This window comes from Microcaecilia unicolor, chromosome 7 (genome assembly GCF_901765095.1).
Source record: "Microcaecilia unicolor chromosome 7, aMicUni1.1, whole genome shotgun sequence".
NCBI classification, from domain to species: Eukaryota; Metazoa; Chordata; class Amphibia; order Gymnophiona; family Siphonopidae; genus Microcaecilia; species Microcaecilia unicolor.
Window position 1 is genome coordinate 275960101 of NC_044037.1, and position 25081 is coordinate 275985181.

The window sequence follows — 25081 nt, forward strand, 5'->3', positions numbered from 1 at the left end:
AATAAATATAAACTCAGCTCACTCTCATAGATAATCAAACTTTGGTTAAAAACACTTGGTACCTGATGGTAAGTCAGGTTGTGGATGCAGGGCTCAGTGCCAATGGCTTGATTTTGGGCATTTTTCACTGAAGACTTTTTTTTTTTTTTTTCAAAAATGGACCAAAAAGATAAACGCATAGAGCACAAAGCATCTAGCAAGTGGCCATATTTAAAAAAAAAAAAAAAAATATATATATATATACATTTTGCAGTTTTGAAAATTGCTATATTCGCTGTTCAGATTCCAGGTGTTTTGAGCAATATGTTCAAAGTCGGACTTACTAGAACACTGTGATCGTGGAGTGGAGTTACAGAAACGTCAACCAAATACTCAAAAATCCACTTGTTCACAAATGACTTAGTTTGAAGGAAAAAGGCCTCAAAGAGCTCCAATCCCAGATGTGATCTTATGGAGCTTAAACAGACCTATAAGGTCTTCTCTTCATCATAGGCGAAAAAAACCTTCTAATGCCACAGATACAAACTTCTTACAGTATCTGTGGTCAAAAAATATACGAAGCGACTTGCATACTCTGTAACACTAAGTATATGTCTATTTCCTAATGTCTTCCATTTTTCAAGATGTATTGTAAGCCACATTGAGCCTGCAAAAAGGTGGGAAAATGTGGGATACAAATGCAATAAAATAAATAAATACTTTCATTTTTAACATGCAGGTGTAGATCACTTCTATGCGATATCCACTATACACTATTGCACTTATCTTTTTAGAAGTGGTGTATAATGGAAGTTGCTCGCTCTGGTGTTGTGCTATGTAGCCCTTCACTTCCCGCTCCGAGCCGACGATGGCCAGCGTTTCGCTGCTTCTTCAGGGTCTCGGGCCGAAAATGGGACACTCGCACAGCTCTCCAGGGCAACTTTTTTCCCTTAGACATCGTATCGAAAATGCCCCTCCACAGGTGCTAGCTCAGAGCAGCGCTATGTAGGAAAACTAGTGAAAATCAAGATCACAGCTTCCTAGAGTAGTGAGGTTACAGTGGGCAGGAGGAATATACTGATGGGGGAGGGGTCTATAACTTCCAGGATGAACTGGGTGTGTAAAATGAAGGCCACTGTGATGCTCTCTAGATTCTTAAAACACATTCATAGCTGCCTCTGCTATATCTTTTCCCTGGATAGACGGACTGCACTTTTTATCGGAAGAAGGGGGTTCTGTGCTACTTATCAATCTGGCACTTTTCAGTAGGAAAAAAAGTTTCACTGGTTCATGCTGAAATGTGCCTCCAAAAAAGGTTTGCTTTTACCATCTTCCAGAATTTGAGGTTATTATTATTTATTGCATTTGTATCCCACATTATCCCACCTCTTTGCAGGCTCAATGTGGCTTACAATTCGTCGTGGATATTGGAAATAGAAGAGAATATACATTTGGTTTATGGAGGGTTAGGGTTACATGGTGGTGAAGTACATGGTTGTATTACAGCAAAAGACGTTACAAGACATTCCTATATATATTAAAGATTGTACAGTTACATGTGTTGATCTTTGTGATAAATCTTGTCGAAGAGATACGTTTTCAGTAGTTTGCGGAAATTGGCCCGTTCATGGACCGTTTTCAAGTTGCATGGTAGTGCGTTCCATAGCTGTGCGCTCATATAGGAAAAGGTAGATGCATGCAACCATTTGTATTTCAGACCTTTACAATTGGGAGGATGAAGATTGAGGAAAGTGCGAGAAGATTTTATTGCGTTCCTGGGTGGTAGTTCTATTAGGTCTGACATGTAGGCTGGGGCGTCTCCATGGATGATCTTGTGGACTAGGGTACAAAGTTTGACCGTGATGCGTTCTTTAAGTGGGAGCCAATGTAGTTTTTCTCGTAGGGGGGGGGGGGGGTCGCGCATTTGGAATGAAATCTCTGGGTTAGGCTTTTTCTTGTTTCCAAATGCAGCAGTAGAATCCAATTTTGTTTATAAAGATTTACACCCCCACCCCCACCCCCAAAAAAGGCTACAATACATTCTGAAGAATTATAATGAAGTCAATCTCCTGCTTGCTTCATGTGCTGAAGTCACTCGCTGAGGGCACATCCTGAACGTTTGAGCAACTGAAAGTGCTTACAAGTTGGGAAATGCATTAGAGGCAGAATAAAACAGCAGGTCCAGAAACTGGGAACTTACTGCTCTTCCTTTTCTCTGAATGAACAAGCGCTCTGGGGAGAATCTGAATTTCAAGTTCACTATGGAAGCTGTGGACAGCAAGTCGGAAGAGGCTATATTCAGTAACTTTCCTCTGATGCAGATGTCTATGTTTGACATCAGTGGTAATGTATATTCTTTTCATTCTGGTGAAGTGGGAATGCTAATTAAGCAGGGACAACTTAGGCTATCAGATACAATCTTTTTTATTCTTAGGATTTATTTACTGCCCTTTTGAAAGGAATTCACTCGAGGCGATGTACAGTAAGAATAGATCTATCATGAGCAATAGGCAAGTACAGCAGTAAAAATATTCAAATAACAATACAAAGTATGGCATAGTATACTATTTACTACTCTATTTTTCCTTATATTAGGGCCCCTTGGTTTTGTATCATCTATTATCTGTCTACTCCAAGGAAACTCTGAGTGTGATTTCCCCAGGAGTGTATTTGTTTTTGATTTTTATATAAAGTTATTAACCAGACCTCAATGCTTCCACTCCTGGTTTGTCACCCTCACAGGTGCATGACAACCTTCTTGTTCAAAAGTCTTATCATCGGTCCTATGTTTTCTAATTTTAGCACCAGTGTAAATAGCAATGTAAAAAAAACTCCTAATGAGAAAACCCATTCTTGTTTCACTGTTGGCTTATTTTAAACACTCTAATACAAAAAAGGACCTGCTGCTGCTGTTAGCAGGAAAAAAGGCCTCAAAGAGCTTCCAGGTCATCAATAGATCTACCTAAGCTACACCAGGTCTCAAGACCCTACTTTCATCCTTGGCCAAAACCCTGCTTTAAATTGTTAAATTAACACAATTTAATCGTGGATACAATGTATATATATATGTGTCTTCCACCTTCATAGACAGTTCAATCGGTTATATGGCTTAACACATAGATAATAGAAAGAAGAGAGGGAAACAGTACAACACGCGGATTTGAGAGTTCTCACTATAAAGATAAGTGGGTTATTAAGTAACATATAACCGATTGAACTGTCTATGAAGGTGGAAGACACATATATATATGTCTGAGTTGATAGACCTGCCACCCAGAAACGCTAGAAGATCATCCCGAACATACCTCAACCTCCACTTCCCTACTTGCAAGGGCTTGAAATACAAGACTCTACACGCGTCAACCTTTTCCTACATGAGCACGCAGCTTTGGAATACACTGCCGCACAACCTAAGAACAATTCACGAACAAGCTTCCTTCCGCAAATTATTGAAGACCCATCTTTTTGAAAAAATGTACGGAAAGAGCCAAAACACATAGAGTCCACACTCACTAATCTTCAATGCGCCATATATCTACTTCTGATCTCTCATCCCCTGTAATCTCACATCACTCATACATTTACTCACAGAAAGATGTACACCATATGTCTTTGTGTCTTAATTCTGCCCTTTAAGCTTCCCATTGTCTCCTTCCAATGTTTCAATGTCTATGTCCCATTGTTACATTCTTAACGATACTTCGATCGTCTCGCATAACTCTGCACAATGTAATCCATAACCAAGTTGTAACATATTGTATTTCCATTATTCATATCATATTGTAAGCCACACTGAGCCCGCAAAAAGGTGGGAAAATGTGGGATACAAATGCAATAAATAAATAAATAAACATATACATTGTATCCACGATTAAATTGTGTTAATTTAACAATTTAAAGCAGGTTTTTGGCCAAGGATGAAAGTAGGGTCTTGAGACCCGGTGTAGCTTCCGTAGATCTATTGATGACCTGGAAGCTCTTTGAGGCCTTTTTCCCTGCTAACACGAAGATAACCTCCGCAGGAGGTAATTTCTGTCATTTACCAGCAGCAGATCCTTTTTTTGTATTAGAGTGTTGATTGCCTGGTCTGCATTCGAATTGTAATTTTGTATTTATTTTAAACATATACACCCTGTGGAAACACATTACTTCAACTATCAGAAACCTTCATTTTAACTATATTCTAATTTATTTCTCCATGCTCCCCCCCCCCCTCCCCACGCACTTTATATGTCTTCTGTCACGGCACTGTTACTGTCCTATCTCAAACCCGCACTTATCTTATGTTTTATGTTCTCCAGCCGGCTGGTGCTGTTGAGACTCCTCGCTCTGATTTTCTCTGTTATAACTTTCTTCCTCTGTTATAGGTGTAAACTGCTGCTGCTTTCTCCAGCAGTCTTTCCGTGCCTTAAATGGTTTCGACCATTTTTAGGTGTGGATATGAGGAGCTATTCTTCATCCTATTATTCCTCGACAAGAACGTCTTGTTTCGCGAATAATTTCGCTGCTTCAGGAAAATTTACATCCTTCTTTAGAATCTTTCTTTTCAGTTTTTTTTTAAGTTTTCTAACATCCGGTTACTATTTGCAATGTCAACACAATACGCAATAGAACATTATAATTGATAGGGAAGGGTAAAGCAAAGATGGAACATATAGATAAGTAAGAGAGTAAGAAGAATTAGAAAGTAAGGTGACTGATTTAAAGAAAGTTGCATATAAGGAATTGTGGGGGGTCTTTTACAAAGCGGCAGTAAGCCCAATGTGGGCTTACCGCTTGCTAAAATGGAAGTACTGCCGGGCAGCCCAGGAGTATTTCCCACCCCCAGCACACACCAATTTTATTTTTGTAGCGTACTCGGCAGTAATCGGGCAACGGTTACGGCTGGGTTAGTGTGGGAGCCCTTACTGCCACTTCAATGGGTGGCAGTAACTGCCAGTGGCGTACCAAGGAGGGGGGCAGTGTGAGCGGTCTGCCCCGGGTCCATGCCGCTGGGGGGTGCTGCGGCGTGTGCCTGCTCCTCTGAGTTTGTTAAACTTCGTTTGTTCGCTGCAGCTCCCTGTTCCAGGGCAGAGGGAGCTGCAGCGAATGAAAGAAGTTTAGCGAACTCGGAGGAGCAGGCGCGCGCCGTGGCACCCCCCCCCCCCAAGCGGTGTGCACCCGGGGGGGTCATTTAGCCGGAGGGGGGAGGTGTCATCTAGCAGGGGGGGGCGCTGCACCCGGGGGGGGGCGCATTGGCGCTCCGCCCTGGGTGCCATCCAGGCCAGGAACGCCACTGGTAACTGCTCTCCCCCCCCCCCCCCCCCCCCGAAATAGGCACATGGCAAGTGCTTCGCTTGCCACATGGCCATTCCTTTAAAAAAGAAAGATTTGCCTTTTACCTACTGCGGTAAAAGGGGACCTCAACATGTGTCAAAAACGTGTGCCCCCCCCCTTTTGCCGCAGCTTCGTAACCTTGTGGTTGTTGTGCCAGTCTACTTGAGTACATAGAAATAAAGGTCAATGTTCAAGCTGTAGGTGAGACCTTTTTAGTAGACTAATTTAGTACTTTGGTGACTAGTACTAAAGTTACCACTGCTGCTCCTTGTGATCTTGGGCAAATCACTTAACCCTCCATTGCCTCAGGTACAAACTTAGATTGTGAGCCCTCCTGGGACAGAGAAATATCCAGAGTACCAGAATGTAACTCACCTTGAGCTACATTGGAATAGCAACGCAGCCGCGCAGGCTTCTGTTTCTGTGAGTCTGACGTCCTGCACATACGTGCAGGACGTCAGACTCACAGAAACACAAGCCTGCGTGGCTGATCTGCAAGGGCAGGTTTCTACATGGAATGTTGCTAGTGGAGGAGTAGCCTAGTGGTTAGTGCAGTGGAACATTGAACGTTGCTACTATTTGAGATTCTACATGGAATCTTGCTATTATTGGTGATTCTACATGGAATTTTGCTAGTGGAGGAGTGGCCTAGTGGTTAGAGCACCAGTCTTGCAATCCAGAGGTGGATGGTTCAAATCCCACTGCTGCTCCTTGTGATCTTGGGGAAGTCACTTAACCCTCCATTGCCTCAGGTACAAACTTAGATTGTGAGCCCTCCTGGAACTGAGACAATATCCAGTGTACCTGAATGTAACTCACCTTGAGCTACTACTGAAAAAGGTGTGAGCAAAATCTAAATAAATAGTACTGGCCAGTTAAGCTCCCTTCATCAGGTCACTGCAATGGAAGTTATACATTACTGTTGCAGAATGTTCAAATATGAACACAAACCAAAAGGCATAGCTATCAGATAAAGAATAGTTAGGTTTTTCAGGCACTGAGAAAAGACATCTATGAATTATAAGGTCAGAATTTATTCAGGTGTTTCCACCAAGACCCAAAGGAAGAGGAGGCAATTTTTGTTATTGAGCCCTGCGGTTCAACAAATGGGAGCATGTTTGATAAAATATAGATCTTGGAAATATGTTTTTTTTTTTTAGTCTTTACAATTGTCTGCCTTTCCTTCTACTGGGGAGGCTATGGAGGGAGACGATAGGGCTTCCTCTCCTATAACAGCAGCGATGTAATCCCAATGAAGTGTTAGTTGCTTTTTTCCTTTTTATTTTAGTTTATACTTATTTCCTATGATCTCATTAGTATGGGCTTTAGTCGTTTGGGTATTTTTGTTTGTTTGTTTTTACTTTACTGTACATGTGTGATACTTGGTTGGAGTGGAGGAGTGGCCTAGTGGTTAGGGTGGTTAGGGTGGTGGACTTTGGTCCTGGGGAACTGAGGAGCTGAGTTCGATTCCCGGCACAGGCAGCTCCTTGTGACTCTGGGCAAGTCACTTAACCCTCCATTGCCTGCCATGAGTGGGAAAAAGTGCGGGGTACAAATGTAACAAAAAATAAAATAAAAATATAGATAAAATTAAAAAAAAATGTAAACCAACATTGATGTTCTATTTTTAACATCAAACATTTTTAAAGACAAATTATGATTGGAATATCACACATAAAGGCTATCAATAGAAATCAAACAAAATAAAACATGGAAAAGAAAATAAGATGATACCTTTTTTATTGGACATAACTTAATGCATTTCTTGATTAGCTTTCGAAGGTTGCCCTTCTTCGTCAGATCAGGTTCTACATGGAACGTTGCTACTCTTTGAGATTCTGCTGTGGAATCTTGTCACTCTTTAGCATTCCGGAATCTTGCTATTCTTTGGGGTTCTACATGTAGAGAGGTGTGGTAGCCGTGTTAGTCCACTCTTAAGGTTATCAATAGAAATCAAACAAAATAAAACATGGAAAAGAAAATAAGATGATACCTTTTTTATTGGACATAACTTAATACATTTCTTGATTAGCTTTCGAAGGTTGCCCTTCTTCCTCAGATCGGAAATAAGCAATCTGAGGAAGAAGGGCAACCTTCGAAAGCTAATCAAGAAATGTATTATGTCCAATAAAAAAGGTATCATTTTATTTTCTTTTCCATGTTTTATTTTGTTTGATTTCTATTGATAACCTTTAAGAGTGGACTAACACGGCTACCACACCTCTCTACACATAAAGGGGAAATCATTTAAATGCTCTGTATGTGGAGTTACAGTACTTTTGAAACAGGATCTTTTTCTTAGTGCCTTTCAAAAGCAGTTATAAATTGTATTTGTTTCTTAGTTCATTGTGTTCAATTTGCAACAATGCATTTTTCAGTTTATTACAGTGTCTTTGGGAATATTCTTCTTTAAATATCCCAAGGTATTGTTTTTCTCCTTCAAACCATTCATTAGTTCAAAGAGTTCTTAGCAAGCTGAGATACCTTTTTTTTTACATTTTTACCCCACACTTTTTCCCACTCATGGCAGGCTCAATGTGGCAGGCAATGGAGGGTTAAGTGACTTGCCCAGAGTCACAAGGAGCTGCCTGTGCTGGGAATTGAACTCAGTTCCTCAGGACCAAAGTCCACCACCCTAACCACTAGGCCACTCCTCCACACCCTGCTACAGCAGGAAAATTAGTCAAAATGACATAATATCCAGGAGTTTTGTACATCAAACTGGTCAGGTTCTCAGATCCTAAGAAAACTGTAAACAGCAACAAGGAGATTTGGGGCTAAGTTTTAAGGGTGAGCCGGTAAAGGGACATGCAAAGAATCTCATATTTTCCTGGATCAATACTGTTAACAATGCTGTTACTAGCACTCTACACTAGAATAATCAATGAAGTGTATGGGGATAAACAAACCATCATGCTAAGCAAGGCTTTGTCATTTCCATTCTGATTTTTTTTACATTGTAGGGCCAAATAAAAAAAGAAAATCACCAAGCCAAAATACTGTGGTTGCCATCCTAGCCTGCCTAATCCTTCTCACTCTAGTAACTCTGCTGTTAGCTGTGATTTTAGCTTATAGAGGTAAGTATTATCCTCAGCATACAGAAACATGCAACCAGAAATCATTTCAGCTGTGTTTCATGTGTTTATTCAGTTAGGGGTCCTTTTACCAAGCTGCAGGGGCCGTTTTTCCCACATGCCAGGGCCCTTTTTACCGCAGTAGGTAAAAAGCCCCCAGACACACATGGAGGGGCATAATCAAACACGAACGCCCATCTCCATGGGCCTCTATGTCCAAGAACGGGTACGTGAAGGGGCGGGACAGACCATATTTTCGAAAAAAATGGCCACCCATCTTTTTTTTCAATAATACGGTTTGTGCCCGGCAAATGCATCGGATTTGTGCAGATTTGAGCTGGGTGGTTTCGATTTTCAGCGATAATGGACACCGAAGGCGCCCAGCTCAAAAATGAACAAATCCAAGGCATTGGGTCATGGGAGGGGCCAGGATTCGTAGTGCACTGGTCCCACTCACATGCTTTTGCGAGATGGGCGCCTATCTCCCGATTTGGGTCGAAATCTGGGTGCCCATCACTTTCGAAAATAAGGCTGATGGCCATGCGGTAATAGAACTCTTACCGCATGGCCATGGGGCGGGGAGCCCTTACCACCATCCATCGAGGTGGCGATAAGGGCTCCCGCACTCATTATGGTAACTGGGCAGCGCGCAGCAATGCCCGATTACTGCCAGGTTATTGCTGTGCAATCGATTTCCTGGAGTTTTCTTTTTCCCCCGGAAATAGTGCACGCTCAGGGCGGGACTATCGCTGCCGGCCACGTTGGGCCAGCGGTAATCCCGGACGAGCAAGCTGTGAGCCCGCGTTAGACATACCGACTCTCTGTAAAAGGGTCCCTTAGTTAGTTTGGAGACCTTTCACTAAGCTGAGGTAAGCACTAATGCGTGCTTACAGCAGCAAAAAAAATGCACTACCGTGAGATGCACTATCATTGAGCACATGGGCACTGCCATGAACTAACCCATTAGCACATAGCTAACGTGTGAGCCCTTACAGCTACAAAATAGGTGGCAATAAGGGCTCACACACTAATGGCCATGTGCTAATAGGAAAATTAACGTGTGGCCACTAAGACAAAATAGAAAAAGCTGCCACTTTACCTATGCAGTAAGAATGACCTGCGCAAGGGAAAGGGGACTTGATATACCGTCTTTCTGAGGTTTTTGCAACTACATTCAAAGCAGTTTACATATATTCAGGTACTTATTTTGTACCAGGGGCAATGGAGGGTTAAGTGACTTGCCCAGAGTCACAAGGAGCTGCAGTGGGAATTGAACTCAGTTCCCCAGGATCAAAGTCCACTGCACTAACCACTAGACTACTCCTCCACTAGCAACATTCCATGTAGAATCTTCAAATAGTAGCAACATTCCAGAATCTCAAATAGTAGCAACAGCAACATTCCATGTAGAATCTCATATAGGGAAAGGGAAATGGGATTTGATATATCACCTTTCTGAGGTTTTTGCAACTACGTTCAAAGCGGTTTACATATATTCAGGTACTTATTTTGTACCAGGGGCAATGGAGGGTTAAGTGACTTGCCCAGAGTCACAAGGAGCTGCAGTGGGAGTCGAACTCAGTTCCCCAGGATCAAAGTCCACTGCACTGTAAGCACACGCTAAGGCCACTTTTCACTGCATTTTGGTAAAAGGGCCCCTTAGTTAATTAGATTTATAATCCATCTGTGCATAAGTCCCAGGATGGGTCCCAAAAACATACATGATACCAGTAAATACAAAATAACACAATAAAAAAAGCATAAAACAATATTACACAATAAATAACAGAGAAATAACACAGAAAAAAAATCTCAACATAGAAGTAAAACATAAAAATAATCATTCCCAAAAAAAGAGCATAGTCAGAAATACAGGGGGCAAGTAATAGGTTCCTACAGTATTGAACATTTCAGAAAACAGACCATTAAAACCAGGAAATATCTACGGGGCAATTCTATACATTGGCGCTTCAGTTTAGGCAACCCAATGCTGTGCACTCAGCATCGATCCTATAACAGCATCTTGGCACCAAGAGTCCGTTATAGAATACTAGTGTTAAATCGGCATTGGTGTGCCCATGTGCAGCTGTGCCCTCTTATGCCATATCAATGGCAGGGTTGGCATGCCTAGATACACCAAGTGCTGTGCGGTTTATAATATTCTATAAACTATGAGCTTAACTGGGAGACATGCCCATGGTCTGCCTATACTCCATTCATATGTATGCCCCCCCCCCTTACGATTAGGTGCTGGGACCCTTAGGTGCCCTTCTACTATTGTGTGGTAGCGTCCGGCAAGACAGCACCACCATGGGGTGCACTGAGGTGTCCTGCGGTATTTCTGTGATCAGCGAGCACCAATCCCTGTGCTAGAAAATAGAAATTATTTTCTAGCATGGAGGGTGGGAAGTAGGCGTGCCCTGCAGTGATCGGGCAGTGCACGGCCATTGTCGCGTGCTGCCTGATTACCGCAGGATTTGCGCGTGAGTCATTACTACCAACTAAATAGATGGCGGTAAGGGCTCAGGCAGGAATGCTTGTGCACCAATTGTGAAATTAGCACATGGCCATTACTGACACAAATTCCAATTTGAAAAACCGCTTGAAGAAAACAGGAGACTACCTTGACACAGCGTATTGCGAAACATGGATCTATGTCGGTGAATCCGGGTCTGCATTATGCAAGCTGAAGCTTAAAAGCTTAAAGCTAAGTACTAAAATCAAATAGATACTAAGCTTAATGAATAGTTATGAAAAAAAGAGAAAAAAATCTTGAAAAATATAAGCAAATAATAAGGATCGATGAGGATTACGATAACACCTCTGAATCGTGCTTAGCTCACTTAAGCCATTACTGAGGTAGTTACGCGGGTCTGATGATCCTATTAAAAAAATTGAAGTAGACCATGCTATTCTGAATATGACAATATTAAGGTGATACTGAAGCTGAGTATAATGAGATAATTGACAAATTACAATTCCGGCATTTTCCCACCACACTAGAAAGTGGCCAAAGCATGCACCCAACCCACACGCTAAATGCAGCACCAGCCACTTTCTAGCATGGCTTGATAAAAGGACCCCCCCCCCCCCCTTAGGTGCATGTCAATTTAGAAACATAGAAATATGACCCATCCAGTCTGCCCATCCTCTGTAACCCCTAATTCTTCCTGTTCCTAAGCGATCCCACATGCTTATCCCATGCATTTTTAAATTCTGGAACAGTCCTAGACTCCACCACCTCCACCGGGAGGCCATTCCACGCCTCCACCACCCTTTCTGTGAAACAATACTTCCTTAGGTTACTCCTAAGCCTATTCCCTCTTAACTTTGCCATATGCCCCCTCATTCCAGAGCTCTCCTTCATTTGAAAAAGGCTCTCTTCCTGTACATAAATGCCCTTGAGATATTTAAACGTTTCTATCATGTCTCCTCTCTCCCTCCTCTCTTCCAGCTTATACATGTTGAGGTTCATAAGCCTGTCCCTATAATTTTTCCATTCAAGACCGCTTAATAATTTCGTAGCCGCCCTCTGGACCAACTCCACCCTGTTTATATATCTTTCCGTAGGTGCAGTCTCCAGAGCTGCACGCAGTACTCCAAATGAGGCCGAAATTTGATGGCATCTTTGATGCCCATTACTTTAGGCACCCCTTTAAAGAATTACCTCCTTTGTGTCTTATTTATCTAGTCAGCATCATCAGGTCTACAATGGCTCTGATGTTTCTGACTGTATGGCTTCTCATTATCAGTCACTTCATTTAATGTTTATATGTTACCTTTATCACATAAGGTTCAGCAACAGGGAACTGAATTTAGGCGGTATACTGCCAATATCTTATTTGTTTGTTTACTTCATGAGGATTTAGCTTCAACAAAAATTTTACAATATTTTCATCAGCTTAAATCATAGTTTACTGAAAATGGTTTTATAATCTTTAAGAAGAGAAGCCATGATTTCTCACACTGATTCTCTGTATTCTTCCCCACTTCACATGTATTGACGCAATATCAGCTGCCTATGAAATCAGAAATTTCTCATTTGGTGTTGCAATTGGATTCTAAACTATCATCCCGTCCATGTATTGGGAAGTTGATTAGTAGGGGTTCTGCATTCATTTGAAATGACAGGAAAAAAACCCCATAATTTGTGTGTGTGTGTGGGGGGGGGGGGGGGGGGGGCGGGTTATGTCATGAATAGTGCACACCCTTCTAAAAGAATGCACACTTCTCACAAAGAGTCCACAGTACTACTACTACTACTTATCACTTCTATTGCGCTACAAGGCATAAGCAGCACTGTACACAATACATGAAAAGACAGTCCCTGCTCAAAGAGCTCACAATCTAAATATGGAATGTTGCTAGTGGAATAGCAACATTCCATGTAGAATCTCAAATAGTAGCAACAGAATCTCCAATAATAGCAACATTCCATGTAGAATCTCAAGTAATAGCAACATTCCAGAATCTCAAATAGTAACAACATCCCATGTTCCACTGCACTAACCACTAGGCTACTCCTCCACTAGCAACATTCCATCTAGAAGCCTGCCCTTGCAGATCAGCAACGCGGCCGCGCAGGCTTCTGTTTCTGTGAGTCTGACGTCCTGCACATATGTGCAGGATGTCAGACTCACAGAAACAGAAGCCTGCGCGGCCGCGTTGCTGATCTGCAAGGGCAGGCTTCTACATTACTACTACTACTACTTATCACTTCTATGGCGCTAGAAGGCATACGCAGCGCTGTACACCATACATGAAAAGACAGTCCCTGCTCAAAGAGCTCACAATCTACATAGGACAGACAAACAGACAGAACAACTAAGAGGTAAGGGAATTAAGGACGTGGGGATAAAAATGTACAGGGCAAGTGAGTAGTGGTTAGGAGTCAAAAGCAGCGTTAAAGGGGTGGGCTTCTAGCCTGGATTTGAAAATGGCCAAAGACGGAGCTAGACGTACACTATTTGCAATATTTGTAATATCATTAACAACTAGTGAAGTTTAATAAGCTAGGGGCTAGTATGATCAGTCCTAGCCAGACTTCCAAGTACACATGCAGCAGAGTTTTGAGCTACATGTAAAGACCGTAATGAAAGTCTTTCCCATGTACTTAGGCCTGTTTTACCACAGTAGTAAAAAATCATTTTTTTTCTATTATTTTCATTCATGGCCATGCAGTAATGTTTAAAAAAAAGGAACAGGAAAAAAAACCCTATGGACCAGTGGCGTAGCCACAGGTGGGCCTGGGCGGGCCAGGGCCCACCTACTTTGGACTCAGGCCCACCCAAAATTGTGACACTCTTGTTCTAGCTGGTGGGGATTTTCTCTCCTTGGACAACCAGCGCTCTTCCAAATGTCAGCCAGCAGTACTTGCCTTGAGCTGATGCCGAGACTGCCCCTTCTGCACATGCTCAGTTTTTGTACATGCAAAAGCAATGAGCATGCACAGCCTGCTGGCAACAGCATCATTGCTGGCTGCTGTTTGGAAGAATGCTGGCTGCTGGATGAGAAGGAGGAAATCTTCAGCTGGCAGGGTTTGAGGATCCCCGCCAGCTAAAGAATTTAATATTTGGGGTTTGTGGTCAGGGAGGGGTGGAGAGAGGAGCAAACTGGAGGGGGCCCGGGGGAGGAACAAATTCCATGCCCGCCCACCTTGGGCTCAGGCCCACCCAAAATTGGCCATCTGGCTACGCCCCTGCTATGGACATTAAGACAAAGTAGAATAGTTGGACCAAAACAACCTCCAGTAGCCAATGAAGGGTGTAAACTTCTTTATTGACAAAGTACCTCACATGAAATAGACCTGACCACAGAACTGTGTATCGGTGGGACAAACCACCTGCCTCAGGGGTCACATGCACTGTGAAACTGCAAAGTGTTGTATAAAATCAAGATGGTAGGATCTCAATTGAGAGGATTTTTGAAAATTTATTTATTCGTTACATTAGTGTCCCACATTTTCCCACCTATTTGTAGGCTCAATGTGGCTTACATAGTACCGGAGAGGCGTTTGCAGACTCCGGTGCAGGGATTAGGCATCTACGTACGTTGGATCGGTGGGGTATGCCTTTTTGAAAAGGTTGATTTTTTCACCTCTCGGGGAAGTTTCACTGTTTGATATTGGATTTCAGTTACTTCTGCATCTCGGTTTTATAAAATACTAGTAAAAAAGACCCGTTTCTGACACAAATGAAACGGGCGCTAGCAAGGTTTTCCTCGGCTCCCCTGCAGCCACCCATGTCCAGCGACCCTCCTCTCTCCCCTGCCCCCTCTCCAGCCACCCATGTCTAGCGACCCTCCTCTCCCCCTGCGCCCACTGCAGCCACCCATGTCCAGCGACCCTCCTCTGGACATGGATCAGCTGTGAGGCATGTTCCCTCCCCCACCTTGTTCTGAAGTTAACATCATACAGTGGTGGAAATAAGTATTTGATCCCTTGCTGATTTTGTAAGTTTGCCCACTGACAAAGACATGAGCAGCCCATAATTGAAGGGTAGGTTATTGGTAACAGTGAGAGATAGCACATCACAAATTAAATCCAGAAAATCACATTGTGGAAAGTATATGAATTTATTTGCATTCTGCAGAGGGAAATAAGTATTTGATCCCCCACCAACCAGTAAGAGATCTGGCCCCTACAGACCAGGTAGATGCTCCAAATCAACTCGTTACCTGCATGACAGACAGCTGTCGGCAATGGTCACCTGTATGAAAGACACCTGTCCACAGACTCAGTGAATCAGTCAGACTCTAACCTCTACAAAATGGCCAAGAGCAAGGAGCTGTCTAAGGATGTCAGGGACAAGATCATACACCTGCACAAGGCTGGAATGGGCTACAAAACCATCAGTAAGACGCTGGGCGAGAAGGAGACAACTGTTGGTGCCATAGTAAGAAAATGGAAGAAGTACAAAATGACTGTCAATCGACAAAGATCTGGGGCTCCACGCAAAATCTCACCTCGTGGGGTATCCTTGATCATGAGGAAGGTTAGAAATCAGCCTACAACTACAAGGGGGGAACTTGTCAATGATCTCAAGGCAGCTGGGACCACTGTCACCACGAAAACCATTGGTAACACATTACGACATAACGGATTGCAATCCTGCAGTGCCCGCAAGGTCCCCCTGCTCCGGAAGGCACATGTGACGGCCCGTCTGAAGTTTGCCAGTGAACACCTGGATGATGCCGAGAGTGATTGGGAGAAGGTGCTGTGGTCAGATGAGACAAAAATTGAGCTCTTTGGCATGAACTCAACTCGCCGTGTTTGGAGGAAGAGAAATGCTGCCTATGACCCAAAGAACACCGTCCCCACTGTCAAGCATGGAGGTGGAAATGTTATGTTTTGGGGGTGTTTCTCTGCTAAGGGCACAGGACTACTTCACCGCATCAATGGGAGAATGGATGGGGCCATGTACCGTACAATTCTGAGTGACAACCTCCTTCCCTCCGCCAGGGCCTTAAAAATGGGTCGTGGCTGGGTCTTCCAGCACGACAATGACCCAAAACATACAGCCAAGGCAACAAAGGAGTGGCTCAGGAAGAAGCACATTAGGGTCATGGAGTGGCCTAGCCAGTCACCAGACCTTAATCCCATTGAAAACTTATGGAGGGAGCTGAAGATGCGAGTTGCCAAGCGACAGCCCAGAACTCTTAATGATTTAGAGATGATCTGCAAAGAGGAGTGGACCAAAATTCCTCCTGACATGTGTGCAAACCTCATCATCAACTACAGAAGACGTCTGACCGCTGTGCTTGCCAACAAGGGTTTTGCCACCAAGTATTAGGTCTTGTTTGCCAGAGGGATTAAATACTATTTCCCTCTGCAGAATGCAAATAAATTCATATACTTTCCACAATGTGATTTTCCGGATTTAATTTGTGATGTGCTATCTCTCACTGTTACCAATAACCTACCCTTCAATTATGGGCTGCTCATGTCTTTGTCAGTGGGCAAACTTACAAAATCAGCAAGGGATCAAATACTTATTTCCACCACTGTAATGGCTACGGTGATGTCAGCCTGATCTACGGAGCCTAGCAGACCAACTTGGAATGAGCCACGGCCCCAGGCAAGTCAGAACGTTGGCGGTGAGAATTATTATATAGGATTTGCTGTTTCACAGTGTATGTGACCCCTGAGGTAGGCAGTTTGTCCCACCCAAAACACTGCTCTGTGTTGGTGTTTTGTCAATAAACAAATTTACACCTTTCATTGGCTGCTGCTGGTCTTTTTGGTCCACTCTATTTTGTTTTTTGCCAAGCAGTAATGTTGGCATTAGCATGCAGCCATTTTGAAAAATTAGCAGGTGAGCAGTTAAGGACCCTTTTACTAAGCCGTGTAGGCGCCTACGCACGCTCAATGTGCACCAGAATGGACTTACCACCCAGTCACTGCGTGGCCCTTGCGTTAATTTCAATTTTGGCGCACGTCCGCTAAGCGCATCTGAAAAATATTTTTTTATTTTCTGGCACGCAGCAGCTGCACACGTCAAGTGGCATTTGATGCGCGTAGGTCATTTCCACCCAGTTACTGCGTGAGACCTTACCGCTAGGTCAATGGCTTGCAGTAAGGTCTCAGACCCAAAATGGACATGTGGCAGTTTTCATTTTGCCACACGTTCGTTTTCGGCAAAAAAAAAGGCATTTTTTGCAGGTGCGCTAAAAAATAATTCTGCATGTGTCCAAAACACGCGTCTACACTACCGCAGGCCATTTTTCAGTGCACCTTAGTTAAAGGACCCCTTAGTGCCATCTATTTTGTAAGCAGTATGGGCTCAGGTAGTAACCGTCTGCTAACCAGTTAGCGCATGGTAATATAGACACAGTATCTGGTTAGCGCAGGCGCGCCCACTCTCCACTCCTGACATACCACTCAAAAAATATGAAAAACTCTTTAGCACAGAGTTAGCACACATATATGGCAAAACTAATGCAGAATTCTTTAGCGCATCCCAAGTTAGGCCAGTTTTGCTGCATTAGGTACATATATAGCCTAACATAGCTATTCAAAAAGGCATACCCCACCAACCCAACATAGATACCTACACTCGGCAACACAGCAAAGCCAAAGCTCATAATGGACACTATCCAGCTTATTTTCGAAAGAGATCGCCGGCCATCTTCCGACACAAATTGGGAGATGGCCGGCGATCTCCTGAATCCGGCCAACTCAGTATAATCGAAAGCCGATTTTGGCCGGCTTCAACTGCGTTCCGTTGCGGGGCCAGCTAAAGTTCAAGGGGGCATGTCGGCACGGTAGCAAAAGCAGGACGGGGGCGGGATGGGGGCGGGACAGGGGCGTGCATTGAGATGGCCAGCTTTGCCCGATAATGGAAAAAAGAAAGCCGGCCTTGACAAGAATTTGGTCCACTTTATTTGGTCCCTTTTTTTCAGGTCCAAGTTCCAAAAACGTGCCCGAACTGGCCAGATGACCACCGGAGGGAACCAGGGATCACCTCCCCTGACTCCCCCAGTGGTCACTAACCCCCTCCCACCCTCAAAAAAACAACTTTAGAAAACTTTTTTTGCCAGATTCAGATGTCATACTCAGGTCCATCGCAGCAGTATACAGGTCCCTGGAGCAGTTTTAGTGGGTGCAGTGGACTTCAGGCAGGCGGACCCAGGCCCACCCCCCCACCTGTTACACTTGTGGTGGAAAATGGGAGCCCTTCAAAATCCACCCGAAACCCACTGTACCCACATGTAGGTGCCCCCCATCACCCCTTAGGGCTATGGTAGTGGTGTATAGTTGTGGGGAGTGGGGTTTGGGGGGCTCAGCACCCAAGGTAAGGGAAATATGCACCTGGGAGCTATTTTAATTTTTTTTTTTTACTTTTTAGAAGTGCCCCCTAGGGTGCCCAGTTGGTGTCCTGGCATGTGAGGGGGACCAGTGCACTACGAATCCTGGCCCCTCCCACGACCAAATGCCTTGGATTTGGCCGGGTTTGAGATCGCCAGCTTCGGTTTCCATTATGGGCAAAAACCGATGCCGGCCATCTCAAACCCGGCCATCTCTGACATTTGGCCGGCCCCAACCGTATTATCGAAAAAAAGATGGCCGGCCATCTTTTTCAAAAATACGGTTGGCTCCGCCCACTTTCTGAGCCAGCCCCGGAGATGGCCAGCGCCGTTCGATTATGCCCCTCTGTGTAAGCCACATTGAGCCTGCAAATAGGTGAGAAAATGTGGGATACAAATGCAACAAATAAAAAATAAAAGGTTCCCTAAGTAATCAAATAAAAAATCGAAATTCAAGTCTTGCCCCTATTATTCCAAGGACACAACAGTTTTTTCCAGGCCCTTTAAATCCTCTCTGCCATAGCTTTAAACCGGAGTGTTACTTGTACTCTTTGCAAGAACTATTTCTGGAGATACCAGTGCTTGCAGAAAGGAGCTTGAGGAGGATGAGGGACACAGCTTTCTCTGTAATACCACCACAACTGTAGAGTTCACATCTTTGAGACGTCCACCAGGGTGACGTCAATCTGGGCTTTTAGAAGGGCTGATAAGATCTGGCTCTTTCAGGGGTCCTTTTACTAAGGTGAACTGAAAAATGGCCTGCGGTAGTGTAGGCGCGTGTTTTGAGAGTGTGTAGATCCATTTTTTTCAGCACGCCTGCAAAAAAAAAAATGCCATTTTAAAATGTTTGCCTAAAATGGACGTGCGGCAAAATCAAACTTGGCGCGTGTCCATTTTGGGTCTGAGACCTTACCGCCAGCCATTGACCTGGCGGTAAAGACTCACGCAGTAACCAGGCGGTAATGACCTACGCCCGTCAAATGCCACTTGGCGTGCATCAAATACGCACATCCGAAAATAAAAGTTATTTTTCAGATGCGCATATCAGACATGCGCCAAAATTGAAATTACCACAAGAGCCACGCGGTAGCCAGGGGTGGTAACTCCATTTTGGCACACATTGGGCGCGCATAGATGCTTACGCGGCTTAGTAAAAGGGCCCCTCAATGTGCTTTTGGAGGGATCTGAACGCTAAAAACAATGATATAATTGATCAGGTATTAGGTTCCTCAGAAATTATGCTAAGACCTGGGGATTTATTGTATGGTACTGTTAAGCTACCATAATTTTATAATAATTTTTTAATATATATATTTCTTTCCCTTCATGCCATTACCCAAAATCAATCCTTAACATGATTATTTAATGCCATGTTGTACATCTCCCAAAGCTGGAAGAGCAATTAATAAACGAAAAAGACATCCTATATAATAAAACGCACCTCCAACATTCTGAAGCTTACTGCATGGCTGAGGCATTTCTGCTCTCTGTATCCATCTCCTGAATTGACATCACGTACTTCCGGGTTCGTCACAAGCAGAAGTGACCAACCACACAAAGTTTCTCGGCCTCAGAATGTTGGAGGTGCATTCTATTAAATAGGATTGATCAGTTCCTTGAAGCACAGCCAGAGCTCAGAGTCCTGCACAGTAACGCTCAGACACCAGAGAGAGGGGGGGGGGGGGCTGACACCAGAGAGAGGGAAGGGGGAGGTATCTCTGTCACACACACACTCTCTCTCACACACACACTCTCTCTCATACTCTCTCTCTCTCTCTCTCTCTCTCTCTCTCTCACAGTCAATGTCTTTCTCTCACTCTCACACACTGTCTCTCACACACTCTATGTCTCACACTGTATCACATTCACTCTCTATGTGTCACACAGTCACTCACACACTCTCTTGGTCTCATACACTCAGTCTCACAGAGAGTCTGTGTCTCACACACACAGGGCCGTGCCTAGGGTCTCTGGCGCCCCCCTGCAGACTATCAGTTGGCGCCCCCCCCCCCCCCCCCCCCCCCGGTGAAAATGATCGCTCACCACTTGCAACACTGACAGGAATTGTTAGCAGTATTCTTAGAAACAAATTGCTATACATTGCAAAATAAGATAGCAGATGTAAATTCTCAAAGTAGACATATTCCAAACGCTAAAATGAAAATAAAATGATTTTTTTCTACCTTTGTTGTCTGGTGACTTTCTTTTTCCGATCATGCTGGCCAGTATCTGAGTCTGCTGCTATCTGTCCTCTTAACTCCATTTCCAGGGCTTCCTTTCCATTTATTTCTTTACTTTTCTCCTTTCTTCTTCATTTCTTGCTCTATATCCATTTCTCCTCTCTCCCTGGGTCCTGCCCTCCCATCCATGTCCATTCTTGTCCCTCTCTGCCCTTCCCTCCTCCATCCATAGCCAGCAATCCTCCTCTCTCCCCTCCCCTCCATTTCCAGCAAATTGTCCTCTCCCTGGGCCCCCATGTCCATCCTTGTCCCTCTCTGCCCTTCCCTCCTCCATCCATAGTCAGCAATCCTCCTCTCTCTCCCCTCCCCTCCATTTCCAGCAAATTGTCTTCTCCCTTCACGCGATTCGCGAACCGCTTAGCACTGCTTAAAAAAAAAAAATTACACGTCAACAGGAACAGGCTGCTTCAGCCAATCCCAGGGGCCTTCCTTCAGCGTGTTCCGCCCCCGAGGGCTGAAGGAAGGCTCCTGGGATTGGCTGAAGCAGCCTGTTCCTGCTGACGTGTAAATTTTTTTTTAAGCAGTGCTAAGCGGCAGCGCGGTTCGCAAATCGCGTGAAGTGGGGGGTGGGACGACGCGACGGCAACGAAGAGGTCGCAGCAGCGTCAGCATAGGCGGTCGGTGGCCCAACTGTTTGGGGAGGCTAAAGGGGGCGGGGTTATGGGTGGTACCAGGGGGCGGGGCTTACATCCATAATTGTCCGACAACACACAGGAAAAATAAATAAAAGTAAAATAATCACAATTAATACCTTTAACAATTCAACATCAGATCCTCCAAAATATTATAAAACTATGTCTGATGTTATGACAAACTAAAATGAATTTAAAGTGTTGATGTCACCTTAGTACGGCCAACACACAATCTTTCCACTGCAAAACACTATACACAAACTTGTGCAAAAACACACTCAGAAACTTACCAAATCATAACAGCACTAATTCCAAGGACAGGACGAGCTACAATCTTATGCGTGGAAAAGCAGCACTGTAATTACACCAGGCTCTAAAACACCAATACACTACCTAGTGAAAAAACCAAAACCAAAAGGGCTGCAAATAGTACACGCTAGCAGAATACTGCACCTTGATCACACATGAAAAACACATGACAACAGATATGACAAAAGGAACTAGAAATCAAAAGATATGAAGGCAAAATTATGAATTGGAAAATTACCTCAAGAAGTCAGACTTGGCATGCAGCAATACTAGAGAAATTGAAACTTACGTGCAAAATATCACAGATGCACATTTCCAAAAGCTGACATATTCCAATTAATACATTCTGAATAAAATACTTTTTTCTACCTTTGTTTTATGGTGTCTTCTTTCCATTTGATATTCTTTCACTCACCATGTCCACCATCCTCCTGTGTCCTTATGCGTTCTGTCTACCATCTGTGGCACCCTGTCCCTATCCTTCCTCCAGTTGCATCTGCCCTCAAAGCGTTTCAATCCAGTCCTTAAATTCAGCAGTTTCCCCTCCATCCATATTCAGCATTTCTCCTCACTCCCCTCCCCTCCATTCATCCATCCATCCATCCGTGTCCAGCAACTCTCCTCCCTCCCCTGTCCTCCATCCATATCTAGCAAATCTCCTCTCTCCCCTGACCCCTCCATCCTTCCATATCTAGCAATTCTCTCTCCCCTGCATGTCCAGTCCAGTGATTTCTCTTCTCTCCCGTCCCATCTATCCCCCCTCTCCTCATCCTTCCATCCGTTTTCCCTCTTTATCTCCCCATCCTTCTGTCTTCCTCTTCCCTCTTTCTCTCCATGTCCTTCCATTCGTCTACCCCCTCTCCCGATCCTGCCATCCAACATCTACCCCCCTCTCTCCCAATCCTTCCATCCAGTGTCTCTCTCTCCCTCTATCCCCTTTTCCATCCAGTGTCTCTCTCTCTACCCTTTTCCATTCATCATGCCCCCCTCTCTCTCCCCATCCTTCAATGTTTCTCCTCCTGTTAGTTTCTCTCTCCCTTCCAGTGTCTTCCCTCTTTCACCCCCCCCCTCCCATTTTCTCCTCATTTTAAGCAGCTTCTCCCTTTCTGCAGGACTCCAGCCCTTCTCCATGTCCCCTCCTTCTCTCCCCATCTTCCCACTCTCTCCATTATACCTGCCTAGTGCCTCTCGCTCCCCCTTCCACCCGGTATTAATTTGTTGGCCACTGCTGCTGCTTCTCCTCTTCAGCAGCAGCAGCGCCCCGAGTCCAGACAAAAAAAAAAAAAAGTAGCACGCGTTACACGCACCCAAAGTGCAGGAATCAGCTGGGAGGACCGACACCACACGCAGCTTCAACCGCTTTGGAGCCCCCAGGAGCAACAGTTGGCTGCTGGAACAAGCGCGGGGCTGTACCGTAGCAGCTTTCAGCATGGGCTATCGGCACTGCAGCCGCTCCTCTCTGTCCCCGGAGCAGAGCAGGAAGCAGGGTTGCCAGGTAGAAATTTTTTTTCCAGCCCAATCCGGGCCAGAAACCAGCCCAAAACCCGCCCAAACACAAACCCCGCCCCTGACACCCCCACCCCCGCGTCACCGGCCCCGCCCCCGCCGTCACCGGCCCCGCCTCCCACGTCATCGGGCCCGCCTCCCCGTCATCAGCCCCGCCTCCCACGTCATCGGGCCCGCCTCCCTGTCATCAGCCCCGCCTCCCCGTCATCGGCCCCGCCTCCCAGTCATTGGCCCCGCCCAAAACATCACTAACCCCGCCCAAAAACGTCACTAACCCCGCCCCCCGCGGCCGAAAAAAATCAAAAAGCCGCCCAAAAAGCCGCCCGGAAGCCTAAAAAACCGCCCAAAAAACCGCAACCCGCCGCGGGCAAAAATTTCCCGCGGCGGGGCGCGGAAAACCGCCCAATTGGGCGGTAAAACCGCCCACCTGGCAACACTGGCAGGAAGTCGATGTCAACTTCCTTCCTGCTCCTCCAGGGGCAGAGAGAGAGAGGAGCGGCTGCAGCGCAGACAGCCCATGCTTGACGGCTGCCACGGCCCCGCTCTTGCTTCTTTTTTTTGTTTTATCGCGCGACTCGCGCTGAAGAGGAGACTTTCTTCCCACTTTGCCGGCCCAGACTCGTGAGTGCGGGAGACTCCGGACTTGGCAGGTCTGGATGAGCGGGCCTCGGGCCTGGAGGGAAAGTGGCTACGTTTGGGGGGGGGGGAGGCAATGCAGCATGGGCGGGAAAGGTCACAGCTGGGCTGGGGAGGCTTAGCCTCCCCAAGCCTCTTATACGGGGCGCCTATGCAGCATCAGTGAAAGCGGAGCGCTGCCGACGTTTACCTTCCCTTCGCGCTCTTGGTTCCCTCAGTGTCCGCCTTCTTCTGACGTCAGAAGAAGGCGGGACACTGAGAGAACCAATGAGTGCAAGGGAAGGGAGACGTCGGCAGCGCTTTCACTGACGTTGCTGCGACCAGGTAAAAAGATTTAAAGGCCTCGCGGGGCGAGAGTAAGCACCGCGGCGGCGCCCTCCAGAGGTGGGCGCCCCCCTGCGGCGCTTACCCCGCTTACCGCATCGGCACGGCCCTGCACACACACACTCTCTCTTGCACACACTGTATCTGTGTGAAACACACTCTCTCTCTCACACTGTGTCTCACATACGCACTTGCACACACTCTCATTCTCACACACACACTCTCTCTCTCACAGACACACTCGCACACAGACTCACTCTCTCTCTCTCACACACACACACACACTCGCATATTCATTCTCTCTCTCACACACAGTCACTCTCACATACACTCTCTCAAACATACATACTCCGAGGAAAACCTTGCTAGCGCCTGTTTCATTTGTGTCAGAAATGGGCCTTTTTTACTAGTAAATAAATAAAAATGGCAAATTGTTATGACAGATCTCACAAACTTGTTTCGCAGAGGCCATTAGCCTGGAGATTATTGTGCTGTTCTTGAGTGCTTCCCAGAATCCGCTGAGCATTTTAATGATTGAGAAATTGAAATTATTTGCTATTATTAAATTATTAGGCAATCTGAGGGTTCAATTGTGTAATGTATATTTCTGATTCATTCACAACACTGCCTTCTTTATAGTGCATCACTTGCAGACTGAAGTCAAAAATATTCAACAAATGCTACAAATTTCCTGTGCCGGGTCTTTCTCCAATGAAACAGAAGATAAGTTGGTCAATGCAGCTTTTGTAAGTGCAAATTCTTCAGGATCCGACACTCCTCTTGACAAGCAGCCTAACCTTTGCCAGAAGGTGATCAGTACAGAGGCCTGCAATGGACCTGAACATGCCAAAAAGTGGGATGACTTAGAAAAGGAAATCCAGAGGATACGAATTGATAACCAGGATTTGTCCATGAGGCTTGACAATATCACACTTATTCCAGGTATTTACTTCCTTTAATGTTTGTGTTCACTGAAAACTGTGGCCATTGAGATCTACATAATCCAAATTGGAATTATTGAAAAGAAAGTGGGTTTAAAAAAAAAAACAGTATTTTAGACTGAACATGTCCAGAATTATCCCAAAGATGCATCACAAAAAGATGCTTTGCACAGAAAACAGCTTCAAATAAGCAAACAAGTCTAATTATCTTCCCTATCCCAATACAACATTTTGTACCTATCCCATACCGGATTTGGCGAATGCCTTCACGGTATTATGTAAGCCACATTGAGCCTGCAAATATGTGGGAAAATGTGGGA

General features: G+C 45.0%; 1 protein-coding gene across 3 annotated transcripts in view; it reads left to right on the forward strand.

Moving 5' to 3' along the window:
* The first annotated feature begins 2146 nt into the window (after positions 1–2146).
* Positions 2147–25081, forward strand: part of MARCO (macrophage receptor with collagenous structure) — a 67931-nt gene continuing 44996 nt past the window's right edge. Inside the window, exons 1-3 of one of the 3 annotated variants that reach the window (XM_030210610.1) lie at positions 2147–2322; positions 8259–8372; positions 24460–24762. In XM_030210610.1, the coding sequence (XP_030066470.1) occupies positions 2199–2322; positions 8259–8372; positions 24460–24762 (541 nt within the window). In that variant the 5' untranslated portion in view covers positions 2147–2198. The remainder of the gene's footprint in view (positions 2323–8258; positions 8373–24459; positions 24763–25081) is intronic. The other 2 variants (XM_030210609.1, XM_030210611.1) reach the window with 2 other exon arrangements.